General features: G+C 45.9%; 1 protein-coding gene across 1 annotated transcript in view; it reads right to left on the bottom strand.

Moving 5' to 3' along the window:
- Positions 1 to 2,037: 2,037 nt before the first annotated feature.
- The window catches only part of LOC149526134 (olfactory receptor 52R1-like), a 29,383-nt gene continuing 11,858 nt past the window's right edge, over positions 2,038 to 19,562 (bottom strand). Inside the window, exons 2-3 of the mRNA XM_089774998.1 lie at positions 13,757 to 13,970; positions 2,038 to 2,485 (exon numbers count right to left, since the gene is read on the bottom strand). Coding sequence (XP_089631124.1) covers positions 2,038 to 2,485; positions 13,757 to 13,970 — 662 coding nt within the window. The remainder of the gene's footprint in view (positions 2,486 to 13,756; positions 13,971 to 19,562) is intronic.

Genomic DNA, 19,562 nt, shown 5'->3' with positions numbered 1-19,562 from the left:
TGTAGCTTTTATTTCATTTCATCATAGCACTGGAAGGGAGCTCGAGATGTCACCAAGTCCCATCCCCTGTCGTCATGGCAGGGCCAAGCACTGTCTAGATGCCATGTTACACCCAGATGGGTCCAGCAGTTGTGGCTACAGTTTCAAGCTTAGCAGAGTGAGGGACACCTCTGCTACTTGCTCCAAATGTACAGTCTCTAGAAACACGGGCAGAGCAAGGCCAGCGACAGCACGTTGTTCTCTCAGGACGCGGTTGACAGTATTTCAGGTTTTATTAAAGTTACAATTGCAGTTATGATGGGCTAAGCATGTTGAAATTCCATACACACCCTGCGCCAGTTACAAACAGAGCTACATGACAGTGATAGGGTCTGATGGGTCTCCCCTGGCTTCATCATCAGGTGAGGGAGGGCTTCGGGTGGAGCGCTAAGAAGGAGCTGGATTTTCCCAATCTGGACACCTCAGACTGTGATTCTGTCTACACCTACATTGTATCCAAGTGCATAACAGTGTGGGCTGGGTAAGTTCTCTTTATCCTCGATAGCTTTGGTGCACAGCCTGCAGCCTGGGATTAAGCTTGCTATGTGGGCTTTCCATATATCCAGTTTTGAACTAGAAATTCATGCTGGATATGGCTCTGTTTGACCCCACGAGGGCATCAGGTCATTAACCCCTCAACTGCCTCGCTCAGCCAGGGCCACAATCTGCTTGCAGGCAGGATCCTAGTTTGGCTGCAGTAGATCCCACACATGTTCCAGAAGAGAGGGAGCCCAACTCCGGCAAGGGTAGTGGTGGAGAAGACGTAATGAGTGATGGGGAGAGGAGAGGAGAGAAGCCAGGGACAAGTTGTGACATGGATAGTTCACCTCTCCAATCCTGACCTATTTCCTTTGAAGGTGAATGCTACAGCCTGCAATCCCGACTGAAGATTTGCAGAAAAGTCCATTTAGTGTAGTTGGCACCTTCCGTGCTCCATTGGCCATTGAATGTTTCTTGATGAACCAATTAACCTGAGTGGCCTTTCCCAGACACATTGACTAGGTACCATACTCTCTGGGGGTTACTGCAGGAGCTAACGTTTGAGACACCGACACACAGCGAATGTTCCTATTTTCACATGCAAGGCTGAGCCATGCACTCAATTGCAGAATCAGAACCACCCAAGCACAACTTTCCCAGCAACATCTCCCTTGACAGCACTGCCCTGGTACAAGGCCTATAGAAAATGTAGAACAGTGGTTGCAGCAAGAATCTATGAGGCCACATCACAAGCCAACAGAAGGGCAGGCGAATGATGGACGGATTGGACAAGGAGTCTAGGTATCATTGGACTGTGTGATCCCTTCTGGGAAATGGGAGGGAAGGCAGTGGGACCTTGCAGTTCAGTTGCTGTCAGTTGGAAAGGTGGCAGGTTTCTCAGTTAAAGAGTTGCACACGGAGGGCATGTCTACACTACAGAGTTTTGTTGGAAAAAATGGCTGTTTTTCCGACAAAACTTGAGGAACGTCCACACTGCAGTTGTGTTCTTCTGCAAGAAAATGAAAAAAACAGAGGGGTTTTACCAGCATTGGTAATCCTCATTCTACAAGGAAGAAGCCTTTTTGAGAAAGAACTCCTTCGCAAAAAGTCGTGTGTGGATGGGAAACAGAAGTTCTTTCAGAAGACGAGGAAAGAGGAAAAAGCATTGGTGCCCTGGTGGCCATTCCATTCATAGCAATCACAGGGTCAGGGCCTTCTGGGAAAAGGCAGGGAAGGCAGTGGGACCTTGCAGTCCGGCTGCCAGCAGTTGGAAAGGTGGCAGGTTTCTCAGTTAAAGGGTTGTACTCAGACTGATTCCCCAGTTGTTCATGCTGATACAGCACGGTAGGGTCAGAAATGGAGGGAGCCCGGCACCATAGCTCCAGCTATCTCTGCCAAGAGCTCCATCAGATGCCCATTTTTGATGGTCTGAGCCAACACTTCCTCTCTCTGTTCATTTGAATTTGGAGGCTCCATTTCTTTCATGCCCACCCTTCCCCAGAACTCCAAGATAAAACTTTAGGTGCCTTTATGAGTGAAGAGCCGGAAGAGCCTTTTCTGGATCTGTTTGGTCCCCACCCCGTAGATGATGGAGTTTAACATGGAGGGCATTAAGAAGCATGTGTTAGTAACGAGAATGTGGACATGTAGAGGCATGTTCTGTGCAAAACGGAGCACGAGAGAGGAAAAGAGACCTGGCATGTAAAAGGTCAAGATAGAACAGAGGTGGGAGCTGCAAGTCCCAAAAACCTTGAGCCGGGCCTCTTTTGTAGGGAGTCTGAAGATGGCCCTAAGGATCTGGGTATATGAAATAGTGATAAAAATCACATCCAGACCATAAATACAGAACACCATAAAGAGGCCGTAGTAACTACTGACAGGGGTGTCACTACAGGCCAGGCTCACCACTGTGATGTGCGCACAGAATGACTCAGGGACGATGTTGGTTCTGCAATATGGGTATCGGCTTGCCAAGCAAGGAAAGGGCAGTGTGAGAATGCTAGAACGCAGTACCACGGCTAAGGCGATCGTGACCACAATGGGGTTTGTCAGGATGGTGGAATGTCTCAGGGGGTGGCAGATGGCCACGTAGCGATCCAACGCCATGGCCACGAAGATCCCTGACTCTATCACTGAGAAGCAGAGCACAAAATACATCTGGGTGAGGCAGGCATTGAAATCGATCTCCGTGGAATTGAACCAGAAGATGCTCAGCATTTTGGGCTGGATGGAGGTGGACAGCAACAGGTCATTGATGGCCAGCATGCAGAGGAAATAGTACATGGGCTCATGGAGGCTTGGTTCTTTCTTTACAACAAACAGGATGGTGAAGTTTCCCAAGAGGGCTATGACGTACATGGCACAGAAGTGGATGGAGATCAAGCCATGGGCTGCCTCCAGGCCAGGTATGCCTTGAAGGATAAAGGTGGAGGGGTTGGTGAAGTCGGTTGTATTAGAATCTAACATGCAGTAGAGGAAAAGCTGCACAACTCTGAGGCAGAATGGTATCTCCTGCATGCAGGGTATGTTCCTCTTACTTCCAGTGTGTGCCCAGGGTCTAGGGTGAGGATCACAGTAGAAATGCCTGCATATAGGTGCAGTGTTGGTATCAGACAGAACATCCGCCACCAACGTCTGTTCCCAGGGGCGAAGCAAACTGGAGACTCTTCACATTCTCTGTAATGACATTGTCAAAAACGAGGTAAATGAATTTGAACCACTGACCCTATCAGGTCCAATTCCGTATTTCAAGGCAGGTGCCAATAATTCCTACATCTCGAGTTGTGGGAAAGCTTAATGGGCACTAGCAGGAAACACGAACGTTAACTCTGGTTCTCCCACTTTGATGTTTAATACAATGAACCCCCGGCTGGAGAGTCCCTTTTGTAGGGAGTTCCCCAATCCCCTGGGCACTCAAAATCTGAGAGTGGGGGAAAACAACCCTAAATCTTTGCCACTACACATTCCGGCAGCAACATCCCAGCTAGAGCAGACCTCTCAGAAAAGCCCCGGCTGTCATGGATAGCAGCTCATTCTCCTACTCCTGCCCAGCAGTGGTCAAAAGAAAGACCATGGTCAGATACCCAATGGAAGCTAAACAGCCAAGGTCCCCCACTGAAGAAAGGGAACAACTTTAGACCAAAGCCTTGTATCGTGGCAATGGGAAGGCAGCATTTAAGAGGATAAACAACATGAAACAGACTTTGAAAAGGGAACGTGGACATCCAGCCAGGATATGCCCTTCAGTGTCTTGATGACCAACTGTTAAACAATCTCTTTTGTCCTTTAAGTCTGGGGAAATCACAGATTAATATGTGTCCACCCCAACTGGCCAGGTAACTTCCCGTGCACAAGTCACTCCTCTGTGACCTCACCTCATCCCATTGGTGCAGCGAGCAGGGTCAATGCACACGGCTGGTTGCTCTGGGGGCTAGTAGTGATTTTAAGTGGGTTCTGAGTGTGGTTTTTGAAAGGTAGACAGAGGGGTTGCTGGTTTGTTATTTTAAGTTTGCTTATTGTAGGGAAGGGAAACAGAGTCAGGAAAATGAGAGTGAGGTTCAGAAGAAACCAGAGCTGCACAGAATCCAAGGAGCAGAGAAGGAGGCAGAACACAAGAGACAAATGGAGATGAAATGACTCGAGAGAGAAGCCCAAGGTGCCTGGGATCAAGCCGCTCATGAGAGAGCTCATCAAAGAAGGTTGGAGTTAAACGAACTTGAAACAGAGAAGAGGGAAGTAGAGAGGCAGCACGAACTGGCCGCACGGGGTTTGTGAAGCTGGCTGATTCCAAGCCGGGCTGTGAGCACCTGGAGCCTGTCAGGCTGACTGGGCAGGACATCCCTGCCTGGAGGGACACGGGTGCAGGAATTTCCATAGTCTGGAGGGATTTGCTTAAGGGACGATATTTCCTCCTTGGGAACTCAGCTGAGTTAGATTTGGTTGAAGCCATAAGATCCTTGCCCCTTTGGCCAGGGTACAGGTACAGACGGGGGGCCAACAGGCTGAGTTAACGGTTGCTGCTGGATCTGAGAAGTCGGTGCCATTGATATTGGGGAACGGCTTTTTGGTGTGGCTGAGTCCGTCCCTGGGACGGGCAGGAGCAGGAAGGGGCCTTGTGCTGAGATCCGAAAGGGGGAAGGAAATTCCGCAGGGGCTGGAGAGGGGTCAAGAGAGAATCTCTGATGCTCCTCCAGCTGCGCTGGACAGTTTGCAGGCAGGGGAGGAGCGGAGGAAGCCGGCCCTGTCCCTGAGCTATTGCCCCGTGTCAGTGGTTTCCCCAGAGAGGGGCTGTCAGGGTTGGGAGCTGGGTGGCTGCAGCTGGACCGGGGGCATATGGCTGGGGGAGGGGGGAATGAGGTTCTTCCATCTTTGATGGGGGTGGGGGGCGGGGACGGGAGCCAGATGCTGGACGTGTATCAGTAAAGATGCCCGCCTGTCAGTCACGCTTCAAGGGGGCGGGGGTGAATCTGGACTCCTAGCAGGGGGGTGGCTCTGCCATTAGCCTCCTGGAAGCAGAACCTGGAGGCTCAGTGGAAACCCGGCTCGGGCAGGTTGTAGATGCAGGGGAGCCGGCTGCCGGGCTGCCGAAGGGGGGAGGTGAGGGACACCTCAGCCGGGGGAGGGGATCTGGTGCCTTTGGGAGCCCATCCCGTCCCGCAGCCTTGAAGGAGTGCTGGGTAGGGCTGACCTCCCCGAGGAGAGAGACAGCTGCGGTTGAACACACCGCTTCCTGATATTTAAATCCCGGGCTTCATTTGCAAGTTTAAATGCCTACATTAGCCACCCTACTTCAAACTAGACATTACTAGCTGGGGACTGTGTAGTGTAGACATACCCTAAAGCACTTTGCAGAGAGCAAGTTAATTTCTGTGACTCTCTGAATGGAGGATGCCACCATAAGAGGACAGACTGAAAAGTCTGCTTGATTGAGAGAAGAGACAAGGAAGGGGGTATAGCGTGGAGAAAAGCCGAATACGCATGGAATTGATTTTATTCCAAGAGAGAGAACAGTCCCCAGCTAGTAATGTCTATAGATACTTACTCCTTTAAAACAGAGATGCAAATTATCAGCAAAACTGCTTGGGAGGAAAATTATACTCACTAAAATGGGAGTGAAAACTGGGAGTCTTTTTATTAGATAGTTAAAAACATAATATTCCACACTGAAGAGAGGGGACAACTTTGAGAAAACTCTGGTTAAGTTGCAAAGTGAATGCAGCAATTTAGAGGGAAAAACCAATATGAGAGAAATGGGGGGAAAGGGAAAATAGACGCCAATTAGAAAAAAATAATACTAATTAGAAGTTATGAAAATTGATCATTGACATTAAAGACATCAGGGAAACGTCCAGGCTTGTCAGCACTAAGGATGAAAAATTAGATCGTATCAAGCGTCAGAGGGGCAAACCTGTTAGTCTGTACATTTAAAAGCAATGAGTAGTCCTGCGGTACCTTAGTCTAGGTCTAGATTACAAGTTTTTGTCGGAAAAAGCTACGCAAAACGCGCTCCACCTTTTTCTTAGCTTTGCTGATTCTTTTGTCGGAAAAGGCTTTTCCAACATTTGGCCCATCTAAACTGGGCCAAATGTCGGAAAAACTCCTCTTTCAGAAGCCCCCTTATTCCTCGTGGAATGAGGCATGCAGGGGCTTCCAAAAGAGCACGTTTTCTCTCCCGAAACACCCCCCCCCAAAAAAAACAGAAGAGCAAACATGTTCCCTGGACGTGGAACAGTTTTTCCAGTGTTCTGGATAAACTGGGTAGTCTTGCTGTATCCCTAGAGACTAACAAAAAAAAAGTGAATGTTCATCAGATGAGTTGTACTGGAAATAACAAAAGAATTACCTAGCCTTGAGAAAAGTAATTTTTATATCTAAAGCCCCCTTATTTAGCCTTAATTTGATATGAGTTCTACAATGGCCAAGTATGTCTTTTGCTGTTAGATATTATGAAGTGTATCAAGGAAAGATTCAGGATGAGTTACAGATATCATCTACGATGTTGACATACTTTCTAATCCATTAGCACTCAAGGACATTAAATAGCATCCACAGTAGAACCTGAAATATATGAACTCCACAGCTACAACCATCTGATCAACCACAGGTCACATTCAGAAGCAGATGTATGCAGTGAGTCAGAAGCAAAGCCAAACCAACGAACCAAGGAAGCAAAACAAAGGCAGGAGCATGTTCAACATCAGTACAAAGTATGAAAATGTATCGGAAAGTTTATTAAAAAAAAGAGTTGATGGTACCTGTGAGTGCAGAGAGGGACGTGTCTTCCCTGGAACCCCCCTCAGGCAGCGACATCCCACACCTCTCTCAGCCCAGCGTCTGCAGCAGCATCCCACGCCAAGAGTCGGCACAGGGCTGGGCACCATCTATAATACAGCTCTGGGCAGTCCCAATGGGTTTCCCTCACTCTCCAGGGGACAAGTGAGCATCTGGATGCAAAGAGGCTGCAGACCAGCCTGTCTGGGCTTCTGGGCTAATTACCCAGCTGCCGAGGCAGCAAAGAACTGGCTGCTCTGTGTGCTTGTGTGTATTTAATAATTTGAGTTGATTGGGGGGAAAAAAGAGGGATAGTGCCCAGGAGGGATGGGTGGGCAGCAGGCACACGGATCTGCACACAGAAGACTGACAAGAGACACAACACGTTCAGCAGGCACACAGAGCGGTCGTTAAGACATCACAAATCAATAATGTTCATCAGTAACTGTGGTGATACTGGGTAGCCCGTTTACAGAAGGATCTTGAGAAGGTCTAGGAATGACAGTATGCCCAGGAGCACGTGGCCCCATTCCACAGATAGGTAAACTGAGGTACAGGGAGACATGAATTGGCCAAGGACAGACAGAGATTGGCTGGCAGAATGACAGACAGCAGCCAGGAGTCTTGACTATTACACGGAAGCAGACCCGCTCTTTCGGAAGCCCTATCTTTCTCCTCCCAGAAGGAAGAAGGGTTCTTTTGGGAGAGGAGGCTTTTCCATAATTTGGCCCAGTGTAGCTGGGCCAAATTTTGAAAAAGCATCTTCCAAAAACACTATCGGAAAAATGTACGCAAATTGTGAAGTGCAATTTGCATACCATTTCCCAATAGAACATTATAGTGTAGACATAGCCTCAGTGAAGAAGGAGAAACAGTAACAGGAAACTTGGAAATGGCAGAGCATTTGTTTTTGTTCTCACCAAGAAGATTGATGGTGACAGGATGCCTAACATAGTGGTAGTGGAAAAGTGATAGAATCAGAATTAAAAATAAAAAAGAGAACATATTAAAAATTACTTAGAAAAGTTAGATGTCTTCAACTCACCAGGGCCTGATGAAATGCATCCTAGAATACTCAAGGAGCTAATAGATGAGGTATCTGAGCCTTTAGCTGTCATCTTTGAAAAATCATGGAAGACAGGAGAGATTCCAGAAGACTGAAAAAAGGCCAATCTAGTGCCCATCTATAAAAAGGGAAATAAGAACAACCCAGGAAATTACAGACCGGTCAGTTTAACTTCTGTGCCAGGTAACAGCCAGCATGGATTTGTAAAAAATAAATCATGCCAAACCAATCGGATAGCTTTCTTTGATAGGATAACAAGTCTTGTGGATAAGGGAGAAGTGGTGCACGTGGTATACCTAGACTTTTCTAAAGCATTTGATTCGGTCTCACGTGACCTCCTTATCAATAAACTGGGCAAATACAACCTAAATGGGGCTGCTATAAGGTGTGTGCATAATTGGCTGGATAACCGTTTTCAGAGAGTAGTTATTAATGGTTCGCAGTCATGCTGGAAGGGCATAACAAGTGGGGTTCCGCAGGGGTCTGTTGTGGGACCGGATCTTTTCAATATCTTCAGAGATTTAGATGATGGCATAGAGAGTACGCTTATTAAATTTGCAGTTGATACCAAGCTGGGAGGGGTTGCAACTGCTTTGCAGGATAGGGTGAAAATTCAGAATGATCTGGAAAAACTGGATAAATGGTCTGAGGTAAATAGGATGAAGTTTAATAAGGACAAATGCAAAGTGCTCCACTTAGGAAGGAACAATCAGTGTCATACATTCAGAATGGGAAGTGACTGTCTAGGAAGGAGTCCTGCGGAAAGGGATCTAGGGGTCATAGTGGACCACAAGCTAAATTGGAGTCAACAGTGTGATGCAGTTGCAAGAAAAGCAAACATGATTCTGGGATGCATTAACAGGAATGTTGTGAGCAAGACACAAGAAGTCATTCTGCTCTACTCTGCACCGATTAGGCCTCAATTGGAGTATTGTGTCCAGTTTTGGGCACCACATTTCAATAAAGATGTGGGAAAATTGGAGAAGAGCTGAAAAAAATGATTAAAGGTTTAGAAAACATGATGTAAGAGGGAAGACTGAAAGAATTGGGCTTGTTTAGTTTGGAAAAGGGAAGACTGAGAGGGGACATGAGAGTGGTTTTCAAGTATCTAAAGGGTGTTACAAGGAGGGAGAAAATTTGTTCTTCTTGGCCTCCAATGGCCAGGACCACTCAGGTGGATTGACTCATCAAAGTAGATGAAGCCATGTAGATTAGGCTTATCTGCAGAGGCAAATGAAGCCGTGATTTAAATAATAGCAGCTTCATTTAAATTTAAATGGCTGCCGCGCTGAGCTGACAAACAGCTGATCAGCTGTTTGTGGGCTCAGTGCGCTAGTCAGGACGCTCCCACGCCGACCTGAAAGCCCTTTATTGACCTCCCCGTTATGCCTCGTAGGATGAGGTTTACCGGGGAGGTCGATAAAGGGCTTTCATGTCGACAGGGGAGTATCCAGACTAGCGCGCTGAGCCAACAAACAGCTGATCAGCTGTTTGTTGGCTCAGCGGAGCAGCCATTTAAATTAAAATGAAGCCACGATTTTTTAAATCGCGGCTTCCTTTCCCTTTGCCGAACAAATAAATCTACTTGGCTCCCTCGACGGAGCCATGTAGTCTAGACGTATCCGAAGAGTGCTGACCAGCAGCTGGTGACTAAGGGGTTAAACTCAGGTAGCAAGGGTGCTGGTCATTGGGAGAGCTAATCAAGACAGAGGGTTGAAATCTGAATTGGCTATAGATTCCTTGCCTGCTTTCTTTATGTGGGAGAAAGAAACCAGGAGTTGAGAGTCACAGAATGATGTATGCCCAAGCGGGACTGCCATATCTCCAAGGAATTCGGGGCATGGAAGGGGACTGAACAAAGAGACGATCGTGAGTTAATAAAAGGGAAGAAAGTGAATCTAGTCGTGATGAGGGTATTTTTCTTTATTTTGTGGTTTGGTTCAAACTTCTCAATGTGGATCTATGTCTCTCCTCTCCATTTACCATCTAAGCACTGAGCCCAGAGATTTTCTCTCTGTTATAATTTGTTTTCCTTAGTTGCTCTGTAACATCTAGCAACCAAGTCTGCGCTATCAATATATCTTCAGTTTTGTAATAAAAATCACTTGTTAAGGTGATGATTTGATTCGTGTGCCCTGGAAGGTACAGGATGTCTGTCTGTCTATGGGTTTGTCTACCCTTGCCCCCTAGTTTGGACTAGGGAGGCAAATGAAGCATACCAAAGATGCTAATGAAGCACGGGATTTAAATATCTCGGGCTTGATTAGCATATTCATGGCCAGTCACCATTTTAAAATGTCAGTTGCCGGTTGCCCGATTTAACTTGCCACGTGTAGACGCGGTAGTCTGATCCAAAACCCTTCCCTCGAATTAACTGTTACTTATTGCATGTAGTGGACAGTATTAACAGATAAGCCCATGTTTATTGGTTAATTGTGTAGTTGCCTATGCATTGACATCCCTCATGTCTGCCTGCCAAGAACCAAATCCCATGAGGTCATGGGACTTTCCTATGTCACAGTTTGCCCCTGGCTTCTGTACTCCTCTCCCATCACTCTCCGGATCTTCTCCACCTCCATCCCTGCCACAGCTGGGCTCTCTCTTTCCTGGGGCACTCATGGGTGCTGCTGCAGCCTAACAAGGGGCCTGTGTGTAGGTAGGAGGTGGCCTATCCAAAGTGTAGTCCAGGGGGTTGTGGAGAATGTGATCCACTAAGCCTGTTAGTTCTTTACTAATTTATTGTGTGATGGGATGACTAATCATTATGTTATATTCTATAGTCTCACTGCACGTTATTAAGGTTTACATTGTGGGGCTAGGGTAGCGTAGGACAGATTAGTATTTCGAGGAACCAAGCACTAGACATGAGTGACAGAAGTTGTATCTCAAGAAACTCAGGATTGAGTCTGCAAGACGTTGGTTTAGCTACTGTAGGCCTTGGAGACAAGAAACGATGACATACATGACTGAAAAGTAACCCAATACCCTACGATTATGGGAAAAGTGGAGCTAAATGATAATATTGCTGAAAATTACCATGAAGGTCAATATTAGATCATAAAGGTATCATACAAGCGCATCAGTCTCAGACACGTGTCTTCATTAAAGGACACAGGCTGCGTGCGCATCACTGGTCATGAGTATAAAGGCAATTTACCCAGCCGAGAGAAAGTTCTCGTTTTGTGAGTTTCCAGGGAGCACAGACCAATAACAGAAGAGGGGCAGACACTGTTGTAGATAGGCACAGTGTGTAGGTGCAGACAGAATCAGAGTAGAAGAAGGGGGTGCCCAGAACAGGAAAATAAAGCTCCCTCTGCAAGACTCCAGCAGGAACCATGCCTCTACTAGGGCTCAAGCCAGGAAAGACGTATCGCACTATTAAATGGCGGGAGTGTGACTGTATTTGTAACTGGCACAGAGGTGTGTATGGAATTTCTAAGCCCTTGGGAAATCATAACTTTAATAAAACCCAAAATACATGAGACCTTGTCCTGAGAAAACCAGGTGTGGAAGCTACTTTCATCTGCATGTCTTCATAGAACACTAGAACTTCCTTGAGGCTGTATTTGAAACAAGCAGCAGAGATGCTGCTCACTCTGTGAAGCTGAAACCCGTTGCTACCAGAGGTGAAGGCATGCTGGTATAACACATCTAAATGGTGCTCGGTCCTGCCATGAGTGCAGGGGACTGGACTTGATGACATCTCGGGGTCCCATCTAGTTCTTTGATTCTGGCCTAATACAATTCACTTTAAATAACTACATAGCCTACAAAATCAACAGTTCCTTCTATTTTTCCGTCCATGTGCAGAATGAATTTTGTGGTGTGCACAAATATAGAGATAATGCATAGATGTGCACTAGCAGTAAAATATACATATACCTAAGTAACCACAGGGATTATTGCACCCGCCAGGTTACGATAGAAATCTTATAACTCATTACAGAAAGAAGTACATTTGAAATGAGAGAAAAATGAAAATTTTGTATATTCAGAGCAGCTAAAAAGCTACAACAATTGCCCTCAAGAAGGCAATTAGGGAGCATTTCTGGGCATTGCAGGAAGCATGGAGAAGTGAGAACAACACCTATAACACACTAGCGTGTGTTGGGAGCTGAGTATGACAGAGACAGAGTGTGTGTCCATGTACGACTGGCACTGTGTGTGTCTGTGTGTCACACACACACAGACACACACATGCAGAATCCATGTGTGTGACACTGACACTGAGTATGGGTATGCTGGCTGCATGGGGAGTGGCTGAGGACCGTGCACTGTCCCTTCAGGCCCAGGTACACCCAGTCTGAAGCCTCGTTCAGATCCCAGCAGCGACCGGCATCCCCATCCTGCTCCTGAGCCCTGCCCCTCCCCTCTGTAGAACTGGGGTGCATGGATGGGGGATGAGGAGAGGAGAGGACACCTAAATATCACCCTCCCCGCACAGCCAGCAGCAGGGGTCCAGAAGCATCTGGCCAGAGGTTCAAAGGTAGTGAGGGAAAGGCACCTACCCTCAAGTTGCCAGATGCACACGGCTCTGCTAATGCTGTGCCCGGCACTTGCAAGGCGCTTGCCCAGTCACACAGCTCAGAGGGTCTCTGCTCAACACGAGCTCTTACCACACAAGGAAGAGCCCCTCGAGCCAGTGTGAATAGGTCTCTAAACACATCCCCTGCATGTGCAGCGACAGCCACACAACAACCAGCACGTTGGGAACCACTCAGCAATGGTCTCAGCAGATCCTCCGCGTTATGAGCATCAGAGCCACGAACTGACCAGTGAACCACCCCCTTCGGTGGGAACTAGAAGTAGCCAATCAGGCCTCAGCAGAGACAAAATAAAAGGACAGAGCTCTGGGTAATATAAACTGCCCTGAAAAAGAAAATATAAGCAATATTTTTCCTCTGTGTAGATGGTGAGAGGGCCAAGCACCATGTCACCAGCTACCTCTGCAGAGAGCTCAACCACATTTTGTGGTATTGAAGGCCTGGAGGCCGAATTCCTCTGTATGTTCCCTTTAGTAGAGAGGCCCACTCCTCCTTCTTCAGGTACCATTGGAGACAACTTTAGGCGACTTTATGACTGATAAGCTGGAAGAATCGTTCCCGGATCTGTTTGGTCCTCACCCCATAGATGATGGGGTGTAGCATGTGGGTCAATGACAGGCACACATTGGCAATGAGAACGTGGAAATGCAAAGGTACGTTTTGTGCAAAACGGAGCACAAGGGAGGAGAAGAGACCTGGGATGTAAAAGGCTGAGATGGCACAGAGGTGGGAGCTACAAGTCCCAAAAGTCTTGAGCCGGGCGTCCTTCGTAGGGAGTTTGAAGATGGCCCTGAGGATCTGGGTGTAGGTCAAAGCAATGAAAATCGCATCCAGACCATTTACACCGAAAAGCAAAAACAGGCCGTAGTAACTATTGACACGGGTGTCAGCACAGGCCAGGTTCACCAGACCTGCGTTGGAGCAGAACGTCTCAGGAATTATGTTGGTTCGGCAATAGGGCCATTGACTCGCCAGGCATGGGAAGGGCAGAGTGAGAATGGCATTGCGCAGCACCACGGCCAGAGCAATCTTGAGCACAATGGGGCTTGTCAGGATGGTGGAATGTCGCAGGGGATGGCAGATGGCCACGTAACGATCCAAAGCCATGGCCACGAAGATCCCGGACTCCATCTCTGAGAAGCAGAGCACAAAGTACATCTGGGTGAAGCAAGCACTGAAATTGATCTCTCTGGAATTGAACCAGAAGATGCTCAACATTTTGGGCAGGATGGACGTGGACAGGACTAGGTCAGTGATGGCCAGCATGCAGAGGAAATAGTACATGGGCTCATGGAGGCTCGGCTCTGTCTTCACAATGAAGAGGATGGTGAAGTTCCCCAGGAGGGCCATGGCATACATGGCACAGAAGGGGATGGAGATCCAGACATGGGCCGTCTCCGCGCCAGGAATGCCCAGCAGGATGAAGATGGTGGGGTTGGTGAAGTCAGTTGTGTTGGACATTGACATGGGGTACGGGACAAGATGTCCGATTCTGAGGAAGATCGGTGTCTCCTGCATGTTCCCCGATTTCTTTGAGCCCAGAGTCTGCGTTATGGTTGCAGTACAAATGCCTGGAAGGAGACGCAATGTTAATATGAGACACAACATACAACACTCAAGAGCTGTAACATGGACTAAACTCTGACTGATGGACAGATCTCCGAAATCCATTGTCAATGGGCAATTGCCAGCGAACGGGGTTGTTTCCAGGGGGGATCGGCAGGGCTCAGTTCTGGGCCTGATGCTAGTCACTGTTTTCATCAAGGATCCGGATGTAAATAGTGATAGAGATGCAGCCATGTTAGTCTGGTGGAGCTGAAAAAAAAGACAGAACTATGTAGCACTTTAAAGACTAACAAGATGGTTTATTAGGTGATGAGCTTTTGTGAGCCAGACCCACTTCCTCAGATCAGTATGGGGAAGAAAATTGGCACAACCATAGATACCAAAGTGATACAATCAAAAAAAAAAGCGAACGCATGTGAAATTGACAAATCAAATTTAGAACAGATTGGGGGTGAGGGGGAAGGTAAGTTTCTGTGAGGTAGTGACATAGGGGTGATAATTGGGGAAGCTATCTTTGTAATGGGTGAGAAATAGAATGTAATATGAAACTCGCTGCAGATAAAGCTTGTGCATGACCCAAAGGCCGGCAGAGGGGTGACAATGAGGAGTCCAGGACAGGCATGGATTGATCTGGAGCATTTGGTGAGTGGGAACCAGGCAAACAGAAGGGCTGAATAAAGAGAAATGCAAAGTTACCTGCTCAGAACAGGGAAGGCAGGACAGACCCACCGACCAGGGCACCAGGTTATGGAACCCAGGGACCCTGAATCGGTGTTACGGGTCCTCACTCATTGTGGGCTCCCTGATGCGATACCATGACCAAAAGGGCCAATGTGATCCATGGATACTAAACTAGGGGACTATGTCTAGATTGCATCCCTTTTTCGTAAAAGTGATGCAAATTAGACGTATCGCAATTGCTAATGAAGCAAGGATTTAAATCTCCCCCGCTTCATTAGCATAAAAATGGCTGCCGCTTTTTTTCGGCGCGGAGCTTTTCCGGGAAAAAGCACCAGTCTAGACGTGGATCTTTTGGAAAATAAAGCCTTTTCGGAAAGATCCCTTATCCCTTATTTTAAGAGGGATAAGGAATCTTTTGGAAAAGGCTTTATTTTCCGAAAGATCCGCGTCTAGACTGGCGCTTTTTTCCGGCAGAGCTCCACGCCGAAAAAAAAGCGGCAGCTATTTTTATGCTAATGAAGCGGGGGAGATTTAAATCCCCGCTTCATTAGCAATTGCAATATGTCTAATTTGCGTCCCTTTCACGGAAAAGGGATGCAGTCTAGACATAGCTGGGGAGTGTGGATCTGGAACAGGGGAAGGATTTTCCCTCTGTACATGGCATTGATGAACCTGAGAGTCTGCAGTCCTGGAGGCAGCATTGGAAAAGGAATGTTGAAAAATGGAGAAGGTTGCGGAAGAGAACCACAAATATGACAGGAAGCTGGACAAAGTGCCAGAGAGAGAGAGAGGGAGAGAGACTTAAAGAACTTCATTCATTTATCTTAAATAGCAATAACAGGCTCTATAGTCCTGTGGAGAAAGGCCAAACAGGGCCCAGAGGGTGTGAGCTAAAACCAGTAACATTCTGTTTGGAAATAAGGGCCCAATGTTTAGCCCTCAGTAGGAAAACTTCCTTTTGTTTGTTTTAAACCTGCTACCTATTAACTTCATTGGGTGACCCCTAGTTCTTATATTGTGGCAATAAGTGAATAACTTCTCCTTATTCACTTTTTCCACACCACTCATGATTTCATAGACCTCTATCCTATCCCCCCTTAGTCTCCCCTTTTCTAAGCTGAAAAGTCCAAATCTTTTACATCTCTCTTCACATGGGACTCGTTCCAAACCCCTAATAATTTTTGTTGCCCTTTTCTGCACCTTTTCCAATACCAAAATATCTCTTTAGAGACAAGGCAACCACATCTACATGTAGGGTTCGAGATGTGGAGGTACCATGGTTTTATATAGAGGTAATAAGATATTCTCTCCCTTATTCTCTATCCCTTTTTTAATACTATGTAACGTTCTATTGCTTTTTTCACTGCCGCTGCACACTGAGTGGGTGTTTCCAAAGAATTTTACACAATGACTTCAAGATCTCCTTCTTGAGTAGTTCTAGCTAAATTAGTGCCCATCATATTTTATGTACATTTGGGATAATTTTTTCCAATGTGCATTAATTTACATTGATCAACTTTAAATTTCATTTGCCATTTTGTTGTCCAATCACTTAGTTTGGTGAGATCTTTTTGAAGCTCTTCACAGTCTGCTTTGCTCTGAACTATCTTGAGCAGTTTGGCATCATCTGCAAATTTTGCCACCTCACAATTTCCTCTTTTTCTAGATCATTGATAAATATGTTGAATAGGATGGGTCGGAAGACAGATTGTTGGGGGATCCCACTAGTTCCCTCTCTCCACTTGGAAAACTGACCATTTATTCCTACCCTTTGTTTCCTGTCTTTTAACCAGTTCTCAATCCATGAAAGAGCCTTCCCTCTCATCCCATGACAATTGACTTTGCTTAAGAGCCTTTGGTGAGGGACCTTGTCAAAGGCTTTCTGGAAATCTAAGTACACTATATCCACTGGATCCCCCTTGTCCATATGTTTGTTGATCCCTCAAAGAACTCTAGCAGATTAGTAAGGCATGATTTTCCTTTGCAGAAACCATGTTGACTTTCCCCCAACAAATTATATTCAGCCATATGTCTGACATTATTCTTTACTATAGTTTCAATTAATTTGTCTGTTACTGACATTAGACTTACCATTCTGTAATTGTCAGGATGATCTCTAGTGCCCTTTTAAAATATAGGTGTCACATAAGCTATCTTCCTGTCATTAGGTACGGAAACTGATTTAAAGGATAGGTCACACACCAAGTTAATAGTTCCGCAATTTCACATTTGAGTTGTTTCAGAACCCTTGGGTGAATGCCATCTGGTCCCGGTGACTTGTTACTGTTAAGTTTATCAGTTTGTTCCAAAATCTCCTCCAATGACACCTCAATTTGGAACTATTCCTCAGATTTGTCACCTAAAAAGATTGGCTCCAGTTTGGGAATCTCCCTAACTTCCTCAGCTGTGAAGACTGAAGCAAAGAATTAATTAAGTTTCTCTGCAATTACTTTAACATCTTTGAGGGCTCCTGTAGCATCTCAATTGTCTAAGGGTCCTACTGGTTTTTTTTAGCAGGCTTCCTGCTACTGATGTACTTAAAAAACCTTTTGCTATTACTTTTTGAGTTTCTGGCTAGCTATTCTTCAAACTCCTTTATGGCTTTTCAACTGTATTTTTACACTTAATTTGACAAAGTTTACAGTCCTTTCTATTTCCCTCATAAAGATTTGACTTCCATTTTTAAAATATATCTTTTCATCTCTCACTGCTTCTTTTACATGGTTGTTAAGCCATGGTAGCACTTTTCTGGTTCACTACTGTGTTTTTTGGTGGCACTACTGTGTTCTTCAGTTTTGGGTATACATCTGAGTTGGGCCACTATTATGGTGTCTGAAAAGTGTCCGTGTAGCATGCAGGTATTTTACTTTTGTACCTTTTAATTCCTGTTAAACTAACTTCCTCATTTTGTGTAGTTCCCCTTTCTGAGATGAAATGCCGCCGTGTTGGGCTGCTGAAGTGTTTTTCCCACCACAGGGATGTTAATTTTTATTACATTATGGTCACTATTTCCAAGTGGTCCAGTTATATTTACCTTTTGAACCAGATCCTGCACTCCACTTAGGACTAAATCAAGAATAGCCTCTCCCCTTGTGGGTTCCAGAACCAGCTGCTCCAAGAAGCAGTCATTTAAGCTTTCAAGAAATTTTATCTCTACATCCCATCCTGAGATGATGTAGCTCAGTCAATATGGGGATAGTTGAATTCCCCCAGTATTATTGCGTTTTTTATTTTGATAGCCTCTCTAATCAGCCTTAGCATTTCATAGTCACTATCACTGTCCTGATCAGGTGGTTGATAATAGATCCCTACTGACATATTCTTATTATTGGAGCATGGAATTACTACTCATAGAGATTCTATGGAACATTTTGGCTCATTTTAGATTTTTACTTCATTTGATTCTATAGTTTCTTTAGTGTTTAGTGCCACTCTCCCACCAGCACGACCTGCTCTGTCCTTCTGATATGTTTTGTACCCCTGTATGACTGTGTCCCATTGATTGTCCTCATTCCACCTAGTTTCCATGATGCCTATTATATCGATATCCTACTTTAAAACTAGGCACTCTAGTTCACCCATCTTATTATTTAGACTTCTACTGTTTGTGTATGAGCACTTTAATAATTTGTCACTGTTTATCTGTCTGCCATTTTCTGATGTGTTAGACTCTTATTCATTTGATTGTGTCTCATCAGTTCTGACCCGTAGTTTATCATCTTCCATCCTCTCCTCCTGACTAGAACACAGATTATCTCTATTAACAGACCCTCCCCGAAGAGATGTCTCTGTCTGATCCATGTGCTCGTCTGCACCTGTTGGCTTTCCCCCAGCCCTTAGTTTAAAAACTGCTGTACGACCTTTTTAATGGTAAGTGCCAGCAGTCTGGTTCCATTTTGGTTTAGGTGGAGCCCATCCTTCCTGTGTAGGTTTCCTCTATCCCAAAAGTGTCCCCAGTTCTTAGTAAATCTAAACCCCTCCTCCTTACACCATCGTCTCATCCACATTGATACTGAAACTCTGCCTGCCTACCCTACCCTGCGTGTGGAACTGGAAACATTTCAGAGAACGCCACCATAGAGGTCCTGGATTTCAATCTCTTTCCTACCAGCCTAAATTTGACCTCTCTCCTACCCTTCCCTATGTCATTGGTACCTGCATGTACCACGACCACTGGCTCCTCCTCAGCACTACGCGTAAGTCTATCCAGATGTCTCGAGGGACCTGCCACCTTCACACCAGGCAGGCAAGTCACCATACGGTTCTCCCGGTCATCACAAACACAGCTATCTATGAAGCAAAATACAGGACTATGTAGCACTTTAAAGACTAACAAGATGGTTTATTAGATGATGAGCTTTCGTGGGCCAGACCCACTTCCTCAGATCAAATAGTGGAAGAAAGTAGTCACAACCACATATACCAAAGGATACAATTAAAAAAATGAACAAATATGAAAAGGACAAATCACATTGCAGAACAGAAGGGGCATGCGGGGGGGGGGGGAGGGGGAGGAAGGAAGGTAAGTGTCTGTAAATTGATGATATTAAAGGTAGGGAGAGTGGGATGTTTGTGAGTTAATGGTATTACAGGTGATAATTGGGGAAACTGTCTTGGTAATGGGTGAGATAATTCAAATTCTTGCTAAGTCCTTGTTGGCAAGTGTCGAATTTTAACATGAATGACAGTTCAGAGGATTCCCTTTCAAGTGCAGATGTAAAAGGTCTTTGTAGCAGAATGCAGGTGGCTAAGTCATTTAGAGAGTGTCCTTTCTGGTTAAAGTGGCAAGAAACTGTTTTCTCTTTGTGATCTTGTCTGATATCTGTTTTGTGGGCATTGATCCTTTGGCGAAGTGTCTGAGATGTTTGTCCAATGTACATAGCAGACGGACACTTTCGGCACATGATAGCGTAGAT

The sequence above is a fragment of the Pelodiscus sinensis genome, chromosome 1 (genome assembly GCF_052426305.1).
Source record: "Pelodiscus sinensis isolate ZL-2025 chromosome 1, ASM5242630v1, whole genome shotgun sequence".
NCBI lineage: Eukaryota > Metazoa > Chordata > Testudines > Trionychidae > Pelodiscus > Pelodiscus sinensis.
The sequence above is the reverse complement of the archived record's forward strand: the minus strand, read 5'-3'. Positions and strand labels throughout refer to the sequence as shown.